The sequence below is a fragment of the Lupinus angustifolius genome, chromosome LG10 (genome assembly GCF_001865875.1).
Source record: "Lupinus angustifolius cultivar Tanjil chromosome LG10, LupAngTanjil_v1.0, whole genome shotgun sequence".
In the NCBI taxonomy this organism is placed as follows: Eukaryota; Viridiplantae; Streptophyta; class Magnoliopsida; order Fabales; family Fabaceae; genus Lupinus; species Lupinus angustifolius.
Genome location: NC_032018.1, coordinates 13,020,881 through 13,040,163, shown reverse-complemented (window position 1 = coordinate 13,040,163; position 19,283 = coordinate 13,020,881). Strand labels below are relative to the sequence as shown.

Sequence of the window (19,283 nt, the reverse complement as noted above, 5' to 3'; positions counted from 1 at the left end):
GTGTATATGCAATAACTACTTGGGTTTCAACATCCTGATAAAGGTTTGATCTGCAAACTACACGAGGCCATTTATGGCCTCAAGAAAGCACTAAGGCAATGGTTAGACAAGCTCAAGCATACTCTAGTTGATTTTGGGTTCTCTAATAGTAGATGTGACAACTCTTTCTTTATTCTTCACACATCTACCTACAAGATTTATGTTATTGTTTATGTTGATAACATCATTGTCACATGATCTCGTATAGTCAAGGTCAAAGAGATTATTACTCAACTAAGTTCTGCATTTGCTCTTAAACAGTTTGAGACTCTATATTATTTTCTTGGTATAGAAGTTAAATCCCTACCTCTGGGTCTTTGTTTCTCTCTTAGTCCAACTATGTTAGGGACTTATTAAATAGGGCTAATATAAGCACCGCTAAGTCCATTTCTTCTCTTATGGTTCACACCACCAAATTAACCAAAGAAGGTTCCAATAAACTTTGAGAATTCTTCTTTGTACAAGTCCATAGTTGGTGCTCTTCAATATGTTAATGTCACAAGATCAAATATTTCCTATTCAATAAATAAGGTTTGCCAATTTCTATTCACTCCCCTAGAGGAACATTGGTCAGTTGTGAAAAGGATCTTCAGTTACTTGATTGACACTCGGACTCATGGCTTACTACTTCAACCTATTTCTCCAAAAAACCCCCCTCTCTCACTAAGTTTTGTGATGCCTCTAATTATAATGACAAAAAATCGACACATGGTGCTTGCCTATTTCTAGTGAATAATCCCATTACTTAGTGGTCAAAGAAGCAAATTACTATTTCCATATCAATCATCAAGGCTAAATATAGGAGTCTTGCTCTTATAGCTCAAGAGTTTCATGAGTGCAGTCTCTATTAAGTAAACTTTAGTTCAGTCATACTGCATCTCTTCTATTATATGATAATTTGAGCATTGTTGCTCTTGCTCATATTCTTGTTCTTCATAAAAAAAACTAAGTATATTGAGCTTGACCTAATTTTTTAGAGATAAAGTTCAAGCAAAGACTCTATTTGTCAAACATATCCCAAATAAATAGAACTTGATACTATTGTAAAAAGCAACACTTTCGTTGTAATAAAATTATATTACAATTACTTTCTATATCACTATCATGTCTTTCTCTTCTCTTTCTCTCTAGTAGTTCTCTTTACAATTTGGAGCAAAATTCACACAAATATTTGTCGAAATGTATTTTTTTTAACCTCTAGTTATGATGACCATACTCTAACTTAAACAAAAGTATATTAGACTTGGCCCATTAAGCATACATAAAAAGAAATATATCTCCTATCACACCTTGACCTTGTTGTTTTTAATGTTCTTAATTTATAATTCTATTCTTTAAACTTTTTGGTGTTGCACCAAGAAGAAGTTGGTTTGGCAATATAACATAATATTGTATTCCTGAGTATCATACAAAATCAAATGTGAAAATTTGATTTATAAGAATGACACTTATTATCACACATCTTGAAATGAATTAATTCATGATCATTTAATAACTTTGACTAATATTAAAACTTATTGGCCCTAAAAGATTTTTTTATTTTTTTATTTTTTGGAGTTTAGATCTAAAGCCTACAATCCACGTTGAATCTCATAAATATACGCAACCTTGCCTACATGAACTTAAACAAGGTTACTAACGTGTTAAAAACACACATCTAACATTGCTTACAAATGTTATTTTTTTCTATCTACATAGACAATGTTTACTATATCGTTATATGGTTCACACCAAACACTAGATAGGATAAGATCACCACCATCACTTCTGATTCATCTCTGTTTTTACCATTTCTATTTGCAAGTACAACTCTTCAGTACTTTTTGCTTTTGAGTACATAAAAAAGATGTTCTACAATTGAATGTGTCCTCAAATAAATCAATTGCAAAATGTCAACAACCAAAACATGATATAAATTAATCACTCAGGTTTTGAGTACGTAGATCAAAATACAGACAAAAAATATACACTACATAATGAAAAATAGAAGACATCACAAGGCACACCTAGTTACATTACATTGTTGGTGAAGATGTGTATTAAACCAACAAAACTAGGTAGAAACAGCAACTTCTTCAGTTTTCTTATCATCTTCAGTCAGTTTCTTCCAATTCTCTGCACTATCAATTATTTCTCCGGTTTTTATAAGGTACCGGACTCTTTTACCATTGTCAAGGACTTTATGACCCACTCGGCTCGCTACATTCTGTTCTTTCGAGTACAGCATCACATTTGAACTGTGGATGGGCCCTTCAATCTGGAAGTAAGGGAAAGTGTTTCTCAAAAGTATTAGAAGATGCAGAATACAAGAATAAACTGCATGCTCATGTTTCTATTCAATATATATGCCAAAGTATTGATCAAAACCTTTGAACAAACTACAAGATTGAAGCATTTCAAAATAACTTATAGAATATTAGTGTTTTCTAAATGAAAACAAGTGTTACTTTCATTTCTTGAAGAACTGGCACAAAGACAAAAGAGTTGATGATAATTAATGTGTTTTCAAGCAAGGGAAATGAAAACAACCTTAATAATTTGCCCGGGTTCACCCTCTTCTTTACTCTTCACATGCTTTGTCTTCAAATTGAGTTCTTTCACTATGACAGTGCTGTTATGCTTGAAGAGCTGACTAATTTCCCCAACTTTACCCTTTTCATGTCCGGATATGACTTTCACCGTATCTCCAACTTTAACATGCATTTTGTGCAAGAGAGGAAGACTGTTTGGTTTACATTTCTTTCGCTCCCATCGCTTAAGCTGCCGTGGAAGAAACAGAAAAGGTATTACACAAGACAATCATTATTAAGAATGAGTAGATAATTAGTTATTAGTGCAATAAATAGAAATATATTTAAGTTGTGACTTGTGACCCATAAGCCTTATCTTTTTATGTTGTTTTACATTATTAAATTGGAGAAGTTTTGAGGTTTGGTTTGCTTTCAATTTTATTTACAACATCAAAAGCTTTATGCCTGACTGTAATGTAAGGACATAAGAGTTTACGATGCATTCAGTATTCAGTGTCAAGTTCAAAATAGTATTCGTAAATGAGAAAGTCAAAGTTGCACAACAGTCTAAGTAGCTAAGGTATTACCCTTATGCCTTGAACAAGTTCTTTTAATACAAAGCAAAATATGATTCACAAACTTCGGAAAACTACGCACATAAAATGCAGATTAAATTTATGGATAATGTACATAAATTTAATCTGCATAAAAATAGTAACTATTAGCAAAATATTTCTTATCAAATTAGACTTTTTTTAAGTTCTACATCACTGGACACCACATGGTCTGCTCTCATGTCACTATCCTTAATTTTTGTCCATTTTGATTTTCAATTTGACAAAACCTGAAACTGATAATCATAATAGTTGTGGAAGTGGCAAGAAACGAATACTAACCTTCATTACAATAGGGCATTGCTTCTCTACGGACTTACTCTGCACATCATAACATAAAATAATATCAAATTAGCCTGCTAAACATATGGGACCAACATCCACAGGAAACTTAGTTACAACCCTGATGACAAGACGATGTTTATGGGCTAAAATTGATGTCCACGACGAAATTGGAATATGCAGTTGCCACACCAGTAAAAACATTATCCTTAATGTAGTTACTATTTTTAATAAAATGTTTAGCATTCTCTAAATTTGCAACAAAAGATGAGTAAAATGGAATTAAAAGAAACTAGAAACTGTGGGCTTATCAAAAGGTCTCTTCAATGCTAATACTATTTTTTAAACTAAGACATTTCATCTCTTGTAGACATGGTGCTAAGAAATAGAATAAAAAGGATAACAAAAACAACATGAATTAATAATACTCATCAATGGAAATAAAATCCAGATCAATTATTTTATGCAATGCAAATGTTTGTGGAAGATAATATAATGGACAAATGAGATAATAAGAATCTAAGGAACTGCTCTAAATCAGACAAATTATATGAGTTTAAAATTTGATATCACGCCATTAGAATATGTTTCTTTAGTATGATATTGCAAACAGCTTCAACTGAAAAGTTCATTGAGCAAAACTCCTAACTTGAAGAGTACCCAAGCAGATAGGCAGCAGAAAAAGTGAACATAGTATAGTAAGAATCACTAGATTTTCCATCATATAATATAGCAGGAGGCTTGTTATAGATAAACAAGCCTAATCAAAAATCATTTGGTGATATCAAAATCAACAGATATGAACTCCTAAAAATGAAAATTAAAACAAATACATCTGAACATTACATAATATTTGAAACATCAATGAGGGCTGTGTAGTAAGCACAAAGAGCCACATATTTTCAAGTAAACTTACATAAATTTCAAGTCACAATTTAAAATTAAAATTAATAACAAAGACCTATCCTGTAACATGCACTAATCATGTTCAACCAGCACATTGGAGTTTCTCTTATGGAGGCACACAACTTGGTTTACAAAAAGATCATAACATTTTGGGAAATTACACTAACTTCCCTTTGAAGTTGCTTATGCTTAATATAACTTAATAACCTTCATTTTTCAATGATTACACTATTCTCCTTTAGATGTTTATACATTCACTAGTGTAAGTATAAAATATCATAAACCTTCGGAAAAATTAAATTTACCACCAATGATATTATTACAAACCTCATAAACCTTAGGGGACTAGTGTAACAACAACACAATATATATCAAGTGTAATTAAGCTGTATCTCAAGGGAGTAAAGTGCAATTTTTCCTGTCCTTTTTTCAGGGAACATTTACAACATTATCATCATATTCACAGTGAAATAAAATTGGAGAGAAAAAAACTGAAAATGCTAATAGCCATGAGCCCATGAACTTTGATTCTTAATGGAACCAAGCAAATATTGCAATGACCCATTAGAGTAATAGGCTAAAGGAAACGAATAGAATAGTCAAAATTGAAACTTGAATTGAAATAAACAAAATTGGTGTAGAAAAAAGAGTGTAATGTACCAGGAGAGGAGAGAGAGTGATAGGAGAGAGAGGTTGTCCGAAGAAAGAGTTGGATGATAGAGAGAGAGAGGTCATTGAACTCTGAAGAGCAGCCATAGCTGCTGTTGCTGCTGCCATTGTTGCTTTTGCTTTTTTCTTCTTCTTTCTGCTTCTGATAAGATGAATGGATAATATTAATATACAATATGGGAGATAGATTAGAGACTGAAGAAACGACGACGTATTCTTCAGAAATTATGGATTCTGGGCCTTTTAGTAAAGCCTTCATTCATTACATGGCCCAATACTATCTCCTCTTCAATTTTTGTTACATGGATTTGTAGACCAAAGACAAAACATTTTTTCATCTGTGTTTTTAATTTTGGATTTTTTTTTAAATCCGATAATTTCAATAAGACATAATAGTAATACATTTATGCATCTGTTTAATTGTGAAAGTACATTCTGATAAACAGCTATCTGAATATATAAAAATACATTTCGACATGCAACTATTTGAATATAAAATATATTTCAAAGAGGAAAGACAAAGAATGAAGAATATTTTAGAGTTGTTAATTTTTTTTGGGTCTAGAATGAAAGAGAAAAAATAGGGTACAAAAAAATGCATCTCTTTTCTTAAAATTTGGTTACATAGATTGTATAGTATAGACCAAAGAAAAAGTATTAAACCTTGGAGACATGCTCTTTCTTAATCCCTGTCAATTATGATTGAGGAACTCAATTGTGAATCAAGTGAGTTGGTTTATATTTAACTGCAAGTTTAATCAGCATCTATTATTTCAATTGATAAGGAACTCCATTCTCTTCAAATAAAGTGTTAGATACAAGTTTTATAAATTTAAATAATAGACATTAAATTTGTGTCCTCCTAAATGATTTTTCTCAATTTAACCGGAGTTCAAATGGTTTCTAGATAGTTAGTGTTAAACAGGGAAACATTAAATATTAAAATAATTTATAATATCTAGATTGCTAATGTAGTGTGAAAACTGAAAGTGAGTTTCAATCTAATATACACATTTTGGGAATGTCATTTCTATAAGATAACAAAACTTCAGAAAAATGAAACAAAAGAGAAATCAAAGAAAACAAATTGTGTTAGATTCATACTTCTTCTTCCCCTTTTACGTTCATGTTCATTCTTCTCTTCTAAGGTTAGTTTAGATTTTAGCTTTTGTTATAAGGGTGTTATAATCTTTTCATTCCTTTTCTGTTTTAGGCTTCAAGGTAGTTAAGTTAGTTATTTCAGTTTTGTTCCTTTTTTTCTTTGGCAAGTAGGTGTATATAAACCCCTTGGGTTCTTCATGAAATACAACAAGATATTTTCCTCTTTCTTTTCACTCTTCCAAGTTCTTTCCTCCTCCTCCGCCTCCTCCTCCTTCGTCTTCTTCTTCTTCGTCTTTGTGAATGGATTCACGATACCAAGATGGTATCAGAGCTTATTAAGCTATGATCCTTCATCCTCTTCAAAGCAATTGCCTCATCCTTCTTCTATTATGCGTTCTTCCTCATCAATATGGCAAATCCAGATTATGTAGATTTTAATACAAACCCCTACAACCCTTTCTTCCTCCACTCTAATAAAAATCCAGCATTAGTTTTGGTCACCCATTTGCTAAATGGAAAGAATTACCATCCTTGGGCCAGAGCTATAAGGATGGCCTTGTAATCCAAGAACAAGATCATGTTCCTTGATGGATGCATAGCACAACCTGACACAGATGACATTCTCTATGGACCCTGGAAAAGATGCAACAATATGGTCCTTTCATAGATCCAACATTCAGCAAAAGAGTCCATAGTGAAGTCCATTCTCTAGATCGACTCACCTGCAGAAGCTTGGAGAGGTTTGAGGGACATATTCTCTCAAGGAGACATTTTTCGTATTGCAGAGCTTCAGAAGGAATTCTATCATTTTAGCCAAGGTAATCTTGAAATTTCTGATTACTTCACCCAACTAAAAACAATTTGGGATGAAATTGATAATTTTTGGCCCATTGGGAAATGCCCATCTCCCTGCAATTGCGGAGTCCTTACCAATAGAAGGATGTACAAAGACCAAAACTATGTTATAAGGTTCTTGAAGTGACTCAATGAGCAATATGCTCATGTAAGATCCCAAATCATGTTGATGGAACCTCTTCCTCACATCTCAAAGGCTTTCTCCTTATTGGTTCAACAAGAAAGGCAAATTACCAACATTGTGCCCCCAATCCAAGATCTTAAACCAAAAGCCTTAACAATAAACTACCAACCTTCTAAAGGAAATACTTCAGTAATCTATCAAAGTACTAGAGGAAGAGGGACTCAACCTTATAGAGGGAGAGGTAGTAGGTTCAATAATCAAAACAGACACCTGCCAAAATTTTGTATTCATTGTGAAAGAATCAACCATACCATAGAGACATGCTTCTTGAAGCATGGCTACCCACCTGGATACCAAAACAACAAGTCCACCAGAATGGCTAACCACACCTTGGGTTTTCCCTTGGATAATGACTCCTTAGACTCCTCTGAGTATAAAGTATCTCAATCAAAATCCAACTCCTTTATTGATGAGAAATTTCAAAGCATATTGAAACTCTTAAATCAGAACACTCAAGATGGAAATCACAATGCTAATTCTGCTGTACACACAACTGATTTTTCCATTAATACAAGTATGCCTCAAATCCAATAGTTGTTAGACACTGGTGCTACAGACCACATTAGTTTCAATCTTAACCTGTTTTGTAACTACAAGCAAATTTCTCCAATTATTATTACTTTGCCAAATGGTCACAAGGTTTCAGCATCCATTTATGGCACAATTATATTGTCTTCAACTCTCATTTTTTTTATGTTCTTTATGTGTCTCAATTTCATGTCAACCTTATTTTTGTAAACAAACTCATCCAGACCCTTGAATGCCATCTAATCTCTTCTAAACAAACCTGTGTAATTGTGCAGAGTGCTTCAGGGAAGATGATTGGTTCAGCTAAGCTCCAACAAGGCTTATTCCTAATAACTCTTCCATCTAGCAAGATCAACTCTGCTACTAGTCCTGCACAATTACAAAATTCTACTCTTTTGTGGCATTTAAGATTTGGACATACCTCTAAGAGTGTCATACATACCATTACTAAACAATTTCCTGCTATTTCTCACTATATTGAAACATTGCCTACTTGTGATATATGCCATTTTTCTAAACAAAGAAAGTTGCTTTTCCATAATAGTGAAACAAATACAAACAAGCCTTTTGAATTGTTGCATGCTGACATTTAGGGACCTTATTCTATCCCTACCATTTATGGTCATAGATTTTTTCTTACATTGGTTGATGATTTCAACAAATTTACTTGAATAAGTATGATGAAACACAAAAGTGAAACAAGACAGCATCTTATCAACTTCATTTCCTTTATTGAAACTCAGTTTGAAACTAAACTTAAATGTATTAGAACTGATAATGGTACTGAGTTTAAAATGCCTGAATTCTTAACCTCTAAGGGTATCCTAACCAAACCATCTGCATTGAGACACCACAACAAAATGGAGTGGTTGAAAGGAAGCATCAACACCTTCTCAATGTAGCTCATTCCCTGTTCTTCCAATCTCATTTACCTCAGAAGTTATGGAACTTCTCAATCCAGCATGCCACTCATATAATAAATAGGTTGTCTACCCCCATCCTCAAAAATAGATCCCCCTACCAACTATTATACAATCAAACACCATCTTATGAACACTTTAAGGTTTTTGGCTGCCTCACCCATGCAACCACCATCATGTCTCACAGAACAAAATTATGTCCTAAATCAAAGAAATATGCCTTCATTAGTTATAGAGAAGGCACCAAAGGTTTCATCCTCTATGACCTCCTCTCCAATTCTATCTTTATATCTAGAAATGTTCAATTTTATGAACAAGTTTTTCCCTTCCTTAGATACAATACATACAATCCTTCTTCCAACACACCCTGTAGACAAATTAACAAACACCAACCTATCTTAGATGACCCTATCCTTACTCTTCAACCATATCCTTCTCCTGTTGCAACCACTTCCCTTTTAGATCATAGTCCTATTATTCATCATAACCTTAGACAATCCTCTAGAATTAGAGGCCCATCGTCCCACTTAAGAGATTACCACTGCCTATTAGCTAAAACTACATCAAAAACAACAACATCCTCTTCCAAACCATTATATCCCATTTCTTCTATACTTAGTTATAATCACTGCTCCCCCACCTAAAAACACTTCTGCCTTTCCATCATTGCTATTAAAGAACTTTCATCCTACAAACAAGCATCAACTCAACCACATTGGCAAGCTGCTACGCAAGATGAATTACAGGCTCTTAAAGTCAATACCATTGCCTATTAGCTAAAACTACATCAAAGACAACCACATTCTCTTCCAAACCATTATATCCCATTTCTTCTGTGCTTAGTTATAATCACTGCTCCCCCACCTATAAACACTTCTGCCTTTCCATCATTGCTATTAAAGAACTTTCATCCTACAAACAAGCATCAACTCAACCACATTGGCAAGCTGCTATGCAAGATGAATTACAGGCTCTTAAAGCCAATAACACCTGGACTCTAATGCCTCTACCCACAGATAAGGTTCCCATTGGATGTAAATGTGTATACAAAGTAAAATCCAAAGCTGGTGGGACCCTAGAAAGGTATAAAGCCAGGCTTGTTGCCAAAGGCTACACCCAATTAGAAGGAGTAGACTTTTTTGATACCTTCTCGCTAGTAGTAAAAATCATAACAGTTCGTTTAGTTCTTGCCTTAGCAGCCTCTAATTCTTGGCACTTAGAGCAATTAGATGTAAATAATGCTTTTCTTCATGGTAAATTACATGAAGAGGTTTACATGACCCCACCTCTTGGTCTCTTGACCCATGATTCCAGCCTTGTATGCAAATTACATAAGTCCTTATATAGACTGAAACAAGCTAGTCGAGAATGACATACCATCCTATCTTCAAAACTTATTTCTTTAGGCTACAATCATTCAAATGCAGATCAGACTCTCTTTACTAAGAAAACTACACACTCATTCATTGTCATCCTTGTTTATGTTGATGACATGGTCTTGGCTGGAAATAGCATGATTCAAATACACCATGTTAAGACTGTCCCTTCATAAAGCTTTCAAAATAAAAAATCTGAGCAGTCTTAGATACTTTCTTGGGCTAGAAATAGCTAGATCCAATAAAAACATACATATGAATCAAAGAAAATATGCTTTGTCTTTATTAGAAGATGTAGGTTCTTTAGCAACAAAGCCATTTGCCACTCCCTTTGACCCTGGTGTTAAACTACAACTAAACAAAGGCACTCCTATTCAAGATGCTTCTTCCTATAGAAGACTGGTGGGAAGACTCCTCTACTTAACAATTTTCAGGCCCGATATATGTTATGCAGTTCAACAATTGAGTCTCTTCATGACCAATCCTCTTGACTCACACCACAAAGCTGCTCTACGAGTATTACATTATCTCAAAGGTTCCCCTGCACAAGGTCTCTTCTTCTCTTCCTCTTCTCCTATAAAATTCTCTGCCTTTTCTGACTCGAATTGGGCTTGCTTCCTTGATTCAAGGAATCCATTACAAGTTTTTGTATATTCATGGGCTCAACTCTGATTTCTTGGAAGACAAAGAAGCAAAACACTGTTAGCAGATCCTCATCCGAAGTAGAGTATAGAGCACTTGGCAGTTTGGTTTGTGAACTTCAATGGCTAAAGTACTTACTGGATGATCTTCAAATTCTTAATTCTGCACCAATTCTTGTTTACTGTGACAACAAATTAGCCATCTATTTGGCTCATAATCTGGTTTTCCATGAATGAACAAAGCATATTGAGATTGATTGCCATATAGTGAGGGAAAAGATTCAACAAAAATTGATCCATCTACTCCCTATTCCATCGTCTTCTCAGTTGGTAGATCATTTTACCAAAGCTTTACCAACTTCGGTTTTCAAAAATTTTATTTCCAAGTTTGGCATTAGTAATATACATTGCCCAACTTGAGGGGGTTGTTAGATTCATAATTCTTCTTCCCTTTTATGTTCTTGTTCATTCTTCTCTTCTAAGGTTTTAGCTTTTGTTATAAGGGTGTTATAGTCTTTTCATTCCTTTTCTGTTTTAGGCTTCAGGGTAGTTAAGTTAGTTATTTCAGTTTTGTTCCTTTCCTTCTTTGGCAAGTAGTTGTATATAAACCTCTTGGGTTCTTCATGAAATACTACAAGATATTTTCCTCTTTCTTTTCATTCTTCCAAGTTCTTTCTTCTTTTTCTTTGTGAATGGATTCACGATACCAAGAAATTGAATAAAAAATGTTGCCCAAAATTACAGAAAAATAATGCCTAGTGCACATCATTAAATCACTCATGTCTCTATTTTTTTTTGGTTGCAAAATCATAATAAAAACATAAACTAGGGTCTAAGATAAGAAATTCCCTTTGCATCATCTAACAACAAGTTAATGAGCTCAAAGGGAATAGATGAATTTTCAATTCTCATTTTTTTGTAAGATAATCTACACAAGTATTTCACTGTGAACTAAGTCACTATAAAATAAAACCTTTAGGGTTTGTTTGGGAGTTGAATTTTGGAGGGGAATGAAGGAAAAAGGAAGGCTTGGGAGTCATCTCACAAGTGTATTTCATGGCTTCCAAGCCTTCCCTTTCCCTTCCATCCCCTCCAAAATCCAACTCCCAAACTAACACTTAGGTTCATTGCGAGTTGGTTTTTGGAGGGGGAAAATGGGAATGGAAGACTTCAAAACCATTAAATACACATGTGAGATGGCTGGAAAGCCTTCCCTTTCACTTCCTTCCCTTCCAAAAAAACAACTCGCAAACAGACATAACCAGAATTCCGTCTTGTTACAACCATGTTATACCCAAAGGCACAAAAAACTAAAAAAAAGTTAACTCCAAAGAACGAGAAAAATCTAAATGCAAAACCAATTTGCTACAAATCATCCATGTCAGCTGCACTATCCATAGATTCATCTCTCCTGTGTTCAGTTACATAATTCTTGTTTTCTGTGTGATCAACATCAATGGAAACTTCATCTGCTGTTGCTGACAAGGACTTGTTATGATTATTCCTATGGTGCCTTGATTTAAGGATCCTTGTCAACACTTGCACTATGTCCCTCATGGAAGGGCGCTTCCGTGGGGCACGGTTGATACATTTGTAGGCAAGGACAGCCACTTCATTAAGCTCTTGGAACTCACATTTTCCCTCGAGCCTAGAATCAACAATTTCTTCCCAACCAACTTTTCCCTCTGTGTTCATTGCTGCCTATTAATCCATCCATAGAATTCATTAGGATAAAAGATGGGGTTATGCATAATGTGTTATTACAACAATGCCTTTTGATAAACAATTTCACTAGAGTAAGAAATTATTGCATGGTCCTAACCCAATGACATTGACATCATTAATGATTTAGATGTATCTCGAACTGAACCATGCAATAATTTCTCATCATCAAACAAATGCTTAGCAATAACTTGTTTTCATATACTTCGTATATCATGATGACATTTGCAGTCACACAATATGTCATAGTCATTGTGATGGATTCTAGTTCATCGATTTGATTATCTAATAATTAATAATGAGAGATGATATTTCTTATGAATCAAAATAGGGAGCGAAATATCATACAAGTTCGACGTATTCCATAAGACCCTGCTGCGGATTTCGGCCAGCTATAAGTTCAAAGAGCAATACTCCATAACTATATACATCACTTTTCTTAGTGAATGTCCCTGAAGATATATACTCAGGGTCAAGATAGCCAAAGGTACCCCTAATAGCTACATGTTTATCCACCATTTCTTCTCTTGAAAGCCCAAAATCAGCAACCTGTTTAATACATTTCAGCATTACCAACTATAGACTAAAAGAAGCATCAAAAGTTCATAACCAATAATGACTAGAACAAAATTGCACTTAATCATTCAACATTACCCTGGCTCGCATGGATTCATCCAAGAGAATATTGGAAGATTTGATATCTCTATGGATAACAGGAGGAACTGCCTGAAGTAACAACAACACATACAATTATATAACTATATATACAAAGCATAATAATCTTAGTGCATATCACATGCAAACTTACCCCATCATGAAGATACTCCAAGCCTCTTGCTACATCTAAAGCTATATGAACCCTCAAATCCCAGCCTAGTGCCCCATTTTCTTCACCTGAACATATAGACAAGAAAAGTTCAATTGTTACTTCATACGAAAAAAGTTTACCAACAATGTGTTGATCTAATGGTGTAAGGTCTGCTAGATCCCAGAATGACCAAAAGGTCAAGGATTCGATTCCTGGGATCGACACTTGTTGGGAGAGACAGTCACACACCCCGAAAGGGATTAGTTCATTACTCAAGGTATGAGGGGATACTCTTAGTAGTACCAAAAGTAATAAGAAAAAGTTTATGTACAAGTTGGAAGAGTTTAGGACTTAAAGTTTGGCAAGTAGATAGAAAACTTACTGTACAAGTGAGAAGCCAAGCTGCCTTTACTCATGTAGACATATATAAGCATATGTTGCCCCTTTTCAGCACAATATCCAACCAAATTGACCAAGTTTCTATGGTGTAACCTTCCCAGCAACATAACCTGAGAAAAATTAAAACAGCATGAAAGGTTAAATTTCACAAATTACTCTGATTTCGGATGAAGCATAAAGATCATACAGAAACATTAAGTACATGATACCTACAGATTGTAGAACTACCAAATTACCAATTTTCCAAATTGATAACCATACATCAATTCCCACTCACATCTCAACCATGTTTTATTAAGGTGTCTATCTTTCTCCATGAACTTACCAAATTACTACATTTTACATTCACTTTACTCTGAAAGTTATGTCATGAAACACAGACTAATTCTATCAAAGGAGTTGCCTAAGTAACAAGAAATGATTATTTTGAACCATGTTTACCTCTGTCTGGAATTCTTTCTCCCCTTGTTTAGAATTAGTTGCTAGAACTTTTACTGCAACAATCTCCCCAGTTGACATCTGAGCTTTATAAACAGGACCAAATGCTCCTTGTCCTATGAGAGTTGTGAAGTTGCATGTCGCCTTCTGCAAATCCCTGAAGCATAAACAATATCGTGAATCAGAAACACGAAAGAGTTGCTCGGTCGAATTCAAATAATTCCGAACATGACTCCTCTTCACTTCTTGAAAGTTGAAACAATTAGTAGATACTATAATTTGCAAATCTTCAAACAAAGTATATCATTTTTGGTTTGAATATAGACAGAAGATATTGATGAATCAAAATCAACAACCTATTTTAACATGTATAATAATTTTAAGTGTGATTCATTACACATTCCATATAAGAAAAAAATAGTGAGCTAATTACTATTCATAGTGTGAAGGCATGTATATATATAGAAGATTAAGAGTTTAGAGTAGGTTGATCTAAAAAGAAGAAGAATGGAACATGAAGGGAATTCCATATAAAAAGAACATACTTGTATGAATATTCTGGTATTCCAGATGCTGAAACCACATTACTCTTCTTAAATCCATCAAGCCAGAAGGACATGCCATTTCGTCCTGACTTCACAGGTGACTCTGGACCTAAGGTTGAGTCTGATAGAATAGTACATGAATCAGCACCATTTGCGCGAATAGGAATCGTAGCAGCCCTCCGGGAACTGCTATTGCCTATCTGTGAAAGCTTCCGATGATATCTAAGACAGAACAATGCAGTAATTGCTAAAACAACTCCAATAACCACACCTATTGAAATCCCAATGATTAGTCCTGTTGATTCTTCTTTCATCTCTTCTTATATCTTCTTCTGATAATACCCTATTGACCATTTATCCAATCCATTCATATACCTGCCACAAGGTGCATTAATCATAAACAAATTGTGAAATGACATGAAACTAGTAATAGATTAATAGATTTCCATGGTATTTGGTTCATTATATTTGAATTTGACTAGGTCAATTCTAGGCTTTAATTCTTAAAGTCATCCTAAGTATACAGCACTCCAAAGAATAAAAGTCTTGGGTTGAAAAAGTTGAAAATCAAAGCTGGTGATTGACATCACTTTGTTGAACTTAAACAACCAAAATTGGTTAAGAATAATAATCTACAAATTGTTCCTTAATACTTACCACCCTCTTCATATATATCCAAAGGTCAAATTCATCAAAATCTATTATACAGAAAATATGCAGCAACAAACCCAGACCACATAGGTAGAAACCAAGTATTTCACATATATCAATATATATTGCAAAATTATTTTGAGAAAGACTTAACTAAAATTAGTCTCAGATCAACAAAGCTGGGATACCTTGGTAAGATGAAAAAGAAAAGTTCAATCCTTGCTACCAAGCTGAAATGTATAAATCTAGAAACTTGATCTATTTTCTGTTCATCCAAGAGGAAGATCAGAATGATGATGAAAAAATTTCAACCTGCTAATGAAATCCCAAGTGAGATTAATATAAAAAAACAATTTTTTTTCCTACCCTTTTCTTATATCCTACTCAGCTTTTTTTACTCAGTAACCAATCAAACAAAACAGAGCTTTCCACTTAAGCAGGCACATAGGGACACAGAACACAGATTCTAGGAACAGTGGCAGACAGATCAGAACATTGACAGCAAATAAGGTTGACAAAAAAGAAACATGTTGTGTTGTGTAACGTAAAAAACTGAGTTAGGGAACAGAAACTCACCAGTTAACAACAGAGAAAAAAGGTGAAGTGAAACCAGAAACGTGTTTTTGTGGAAACGTTGCTAATAAAAGAAGTGCAAAAGAAGGAAGTGTAGAAGTGAGAAGGAATGAAGAGGGAAAAGAGTTCAAAGAAAAGTGGTAAGAGAGATAAGAATCTAAATGTGAGTTGGAGAGGACAGTTTCAGAAGACAAAAGTAGAAATGCATAGAGTTACTACAAAAACAAATACAACAAAATGGCAACAAAATGTATTCAGAGTTTAATATTTATCCACCAAGATAATGTAAATATTGAATGATACACTTATCATCATTTATACTCTCAATATATGTATATCTTGTTTTTATATACAGTTAATATATGTTCCTTATTAATTTATATTATTTTTTAAAGAGTTAATAATAAGAAAACATGTAATGAATGATGCAGTAATATTATATAAAATTGATACATTGTAAATGCATATATTTTTTACTCATAATATTATATAAGGTGTAATTTGATGGATAATATATTTTATATACTAAATATATATTTATATAACATTAACTTTTTATCTACCTATCTCTTGTAGAAGTGATAATGTTTGGACCAAAAACATTCATGTATATTAAGTTAGCTTTTATTTTCTCTCCATACGTAACAGTAAACCCAGATCTATGGTTAAAGGAAAAGAGACATATAAAACTTGAAGGTGGTTTATGTATTATTAACTAATTGTAATTTAAGTATATTAAATTAAATAACATAATGTAAGAAAGAGTATTCCAAAAATACTGGCTAATATGTTCCAAATAAAAAATTTAAAAAGTATTTGATATGATAAAAACTTTTTTAGAAAATTACATGGATCTCCCCTAAAATTTAACTAAATTATATTTATTTTTCCTCTAATGTTAAAAGTTACAATTTCCTCTTCTTTAACAAAGAGATTGAGATCTTACTGTTGTACCCAGATTACATGAAAACATTTAAGTGTTCAATTTTTTTAATTAGATAAATCTATTTCATAACATTTTAGTATCAAAGAGTCTAATACTAGAGAACAATTTATTAGAGTTATATTGGTCTTTTGTAAGGGGGCATTTTTAAAGAAGAGACATAGTAAATATAATTTAGCAAAACATTAAATGAGGCCCGCATAGATTCCCCAATAACTTGCAAGCGTTACTTTTTTTTTTTATGTATTCTTGAAGATAAAGTTGTCTTCTTTTCTATGGTTTTCTGCTTTTGTGCCATGACAATTATTCTTATTCATGAAGATGTTTGGGAATTTAGGAATAATGGATGTAGGAATGAGACTCTTCTCAAGTAATAGAGAGGCAAGTGATGTCAAAAACCATAGAAAATATAATATATTTTTACATTTATACCTATCTATATGTTTATTATGATAAAATAAATATACTCTTCAAATTAAAAAGAAAAATTGCACTTACCTCTCTATTAATGGAGAAGAGTTTGGAGAGGAGTTTGCCCCGTGGATGAAGGGAGGGATCAAATGCAAACTGAGTCTAGATTAGATTGGACAGCGTGGTCCATTCAATGGCCACACATTCACTATTGTTGATTATTGAAGGACCACTTGATTCATTTAATATTCTACCTTCAAGAGAACATAAAATTAAGAAGCTCCATCCTAGAAACAAAATGGTCCTATTTATGTGTATGCTATATTTATTATATATAGAGAATTAACATTGTTTTTGTTGCGATGGATATATAACGTGTGCTTATGTACAAAGGTTTTTGTTTCATTTATTTATTTGTAGTGGAAATTGATTGAGTACCTTCACTGTGATTATGACATATTTAGAATTAGAATTGACATTTTCAATTTTCCATCTATTACATGAGGTAATTACTTATGGTGTAATTTTTATTTTCCTATTTTATCCTTGCCACTTTAATTTCTAGAAAAAAAATTATATAATCATATATAATCATCATCAATATATTAATCAATTTCTTGCCTTCATTTTACAATTAAAATAAAGACATATAAATAAATTATAAAGTGCAATGAATAAAAATTACAATATATATACTTCTATACTATATATAAAAGGAAAACGTGGTGTAACTACCTATAATGTAAAATTTATATACTTGACACCATAAAGTAAAATTGTTGGCTGGTAAGTACTTCGTCGCACTAGTATTAATAAAGAGATAAATGCTAAAAAAATAAAGAAAAATGTAAATTTTAATCAACATCTATATTTTAATTACAATAAAATTATATTTTTCTCATTAAAAATACTATGATCATCTATTTTGTTTTGTATTTTGAATAATCTAAAAAAGTGTGAAACATGTAACAGAAATAACATATTGTTAATTTTAAATGGATCAGTTGTTAAAACTTAAAAAAGAACATAAGTGCAATACAAATATAAAATAATAAATGGGAAAGCTAGGATAGCTTTAGATATGTTAATTTATGAAGTAATTATAAATATCAAAAGATTTTATGGTTTTTGACATCTTCAGAGTTTAATTATATGGAAAGTGACTTCATGACAATGACAAAACACTGAAATTATTTGAGAATACAAATTTTTAGATATTTTAAAACTAAGAGAAATATGTATGTTATCATGACAAACTCCATGCACCAGGTGCAATTTACCCTTATTTGTATTCAATTAGTCATTTTCTTTATGAAATGAGCAAGCAACAATACTTAATATATTTCTTACCATTAAGCATGGACATAATTATAAGGTTTGTCATACACTCTAGTATGTTATATTAGGGATAGGATTGTTGTAAGTGTTTTAAAATTGTTATATCCATACTTTTTTTATGTAGCATTCAAAATTTTATTAAACAAAAAGTTTCAAGCTAAAGCAAAAACTCAATGCATTATTTATCCAAATTGATGGGTTTGTTTGGGTACATTGTTCCATTCTTGCAAAAATAAATAGTATATTACAATTGTTAATGCAAGTGAAATTATTTTTATTAGTGTTCTACCCCGGATAAATCCAGATGTTCTCTAACCCATCTTGGACAAAGTCTACATTCGACTTTGATCATACTTACCCACTCAGGATAGCCCAGACCCACCTCAGACGGGCCCACTTCTGATGTATGTCTTAAATGCTCCTAATACAACATAAATGCTCCTGACACAACATAAATGCTCCCCTGACCCCGTCATTAATGCGGCGCTGACTCGCTCTCAGTCTAAGCTAGCAGGACGCCTGCCACGCCGCCTGCACATTCTACCTGCCCTCGACAAGAGCAGATCCACATGACAAGTAAGGATGATCAAAGTGCATCCCTTGTACCCGTTAGATGCTGGCCAATAACCAAATGTCATCTCAGCACTCCCTGGACCCTATAAATAAGGGAGATCACACATGGAGTATAATTAATTCCTCATTTGCTCATTTATTGCTATATTTATTGCTCCAACTTCTCTTTTATTTACTCTCTTTATCTCTCTAGAATACTTAATGAACTTGATCGTCGGAGAACCTTTTCAGGTACCTCCCCAAGCGGGTCTAGACGA

At 33.2% G+C, this 19,283-nt stretch overlaps 2 protein-coding genes across 3 annotated transcripts; both read right to left on the bottom strand.

The window, feature by feature from the left end:
- Positions 1,906 to 5,180, bottom strand: LOC109358834 (50S ribosomal protein L24, chloroplastic). Its single transcript, XM_019603303.1, has 4 exons — positions 5,012 to 5,180; positions 3,446 to 3,484; positions 2,569 to 2,799; positions 1,906 to 2,296 (listed from the first exon to the last, which is right to left on the bottom strand). Exons 1-4 carry the CDS (start codon positions 5,126 to 5,128, stop codon positions 2,093 to 2,095), a joined length of 591 nt encoding a protein of 196 aa, XP_019458848.1. The 5' UTR covers positions 5,129 to 5,180; the 3' UTR covers positions 1,906 to 2,092.
- Positions 11,965 to 15,997, bottom strand: LOC109358903 (calcium/calmodulin-regulated receptor-like kinase 1). Of its 2 annotated transcripts, none has more exons than XM_019603391.1 (8): positions 15,765 to 15,997; positions 14,538 to 14,912; positions 13,996 to 14,149; positions 13,538 to 13,664; positions 13,156 to 13,241; positions 13,002 to 13,073; positions 12,696 to 12,896; positions 11,965 to 12,326 (listed from the first exon to the last, which is right to left on the bottom strand). In XM_019603391.1, exons 2-8 carry the CDS (start codon positions 14,849 to 14,851, stop codon positions 11,991 to 11,993), a joined length of 1,290 nt encoding a protein of 429 aa, XP_019458936.1. In that variant the 5' UTR covers positions 14,852 to 14,912; positions 15,765 to 15,997; the 3' UTR covers positions 11,965 to 11,990. The 2 variants fall into 2 exon arrangements, with proteins under 2 accessions (XP_019458936.1, XP_019458937.1); XM_019603392.1 differs by lacking the exon at positions 15,765 to 15,997 and adding an exon at positions 15,377 to 15,397.

Coding starts and splice junctions, on each gene's coding strand:
- LOC109358834 (XM_019603303.1), bottom strand. CDS start 5,128: ATGGCAGCAGCAACAGCAGCTATGGCTGCTCTTCAGAGTTCAATGACC. Junction 2,800..3,445: donor AATGCCCTATTGTAATGAAG/GTTAGTATTCGT, acceptor CTTCCACGGCAG/CTTAAGCGATGGGAGCGAAA. Junction 2,297..2,568: donor AACCCGGGCAAATTATTAAG/GTTGTTTTCATT, acceptor CCTTACTTCCAG/ATTGAAGGGCCCATCCACAG.
- LOC109358903 (XM_019603391.1), bottom strand. CDS start 14,851: ATGAAAGAAGAATCAACAGGACTAATCATTGGGATTTCAATAGGTGTG. Junction 14,150..14,537: donor ATACCAGAATATTCATACAA/GTATGTTCTTTT, acceptor TTTATGCTTCAG/GGATTTGCAGAAGGCGACAT. Junction 13,074..13,155: donor TGGAGTATCTTCATGATGGG/GTAAGTTTGCAT, acceptor TTGTTACTTCAG/GCAGTTCCTCCTGTTATCCA.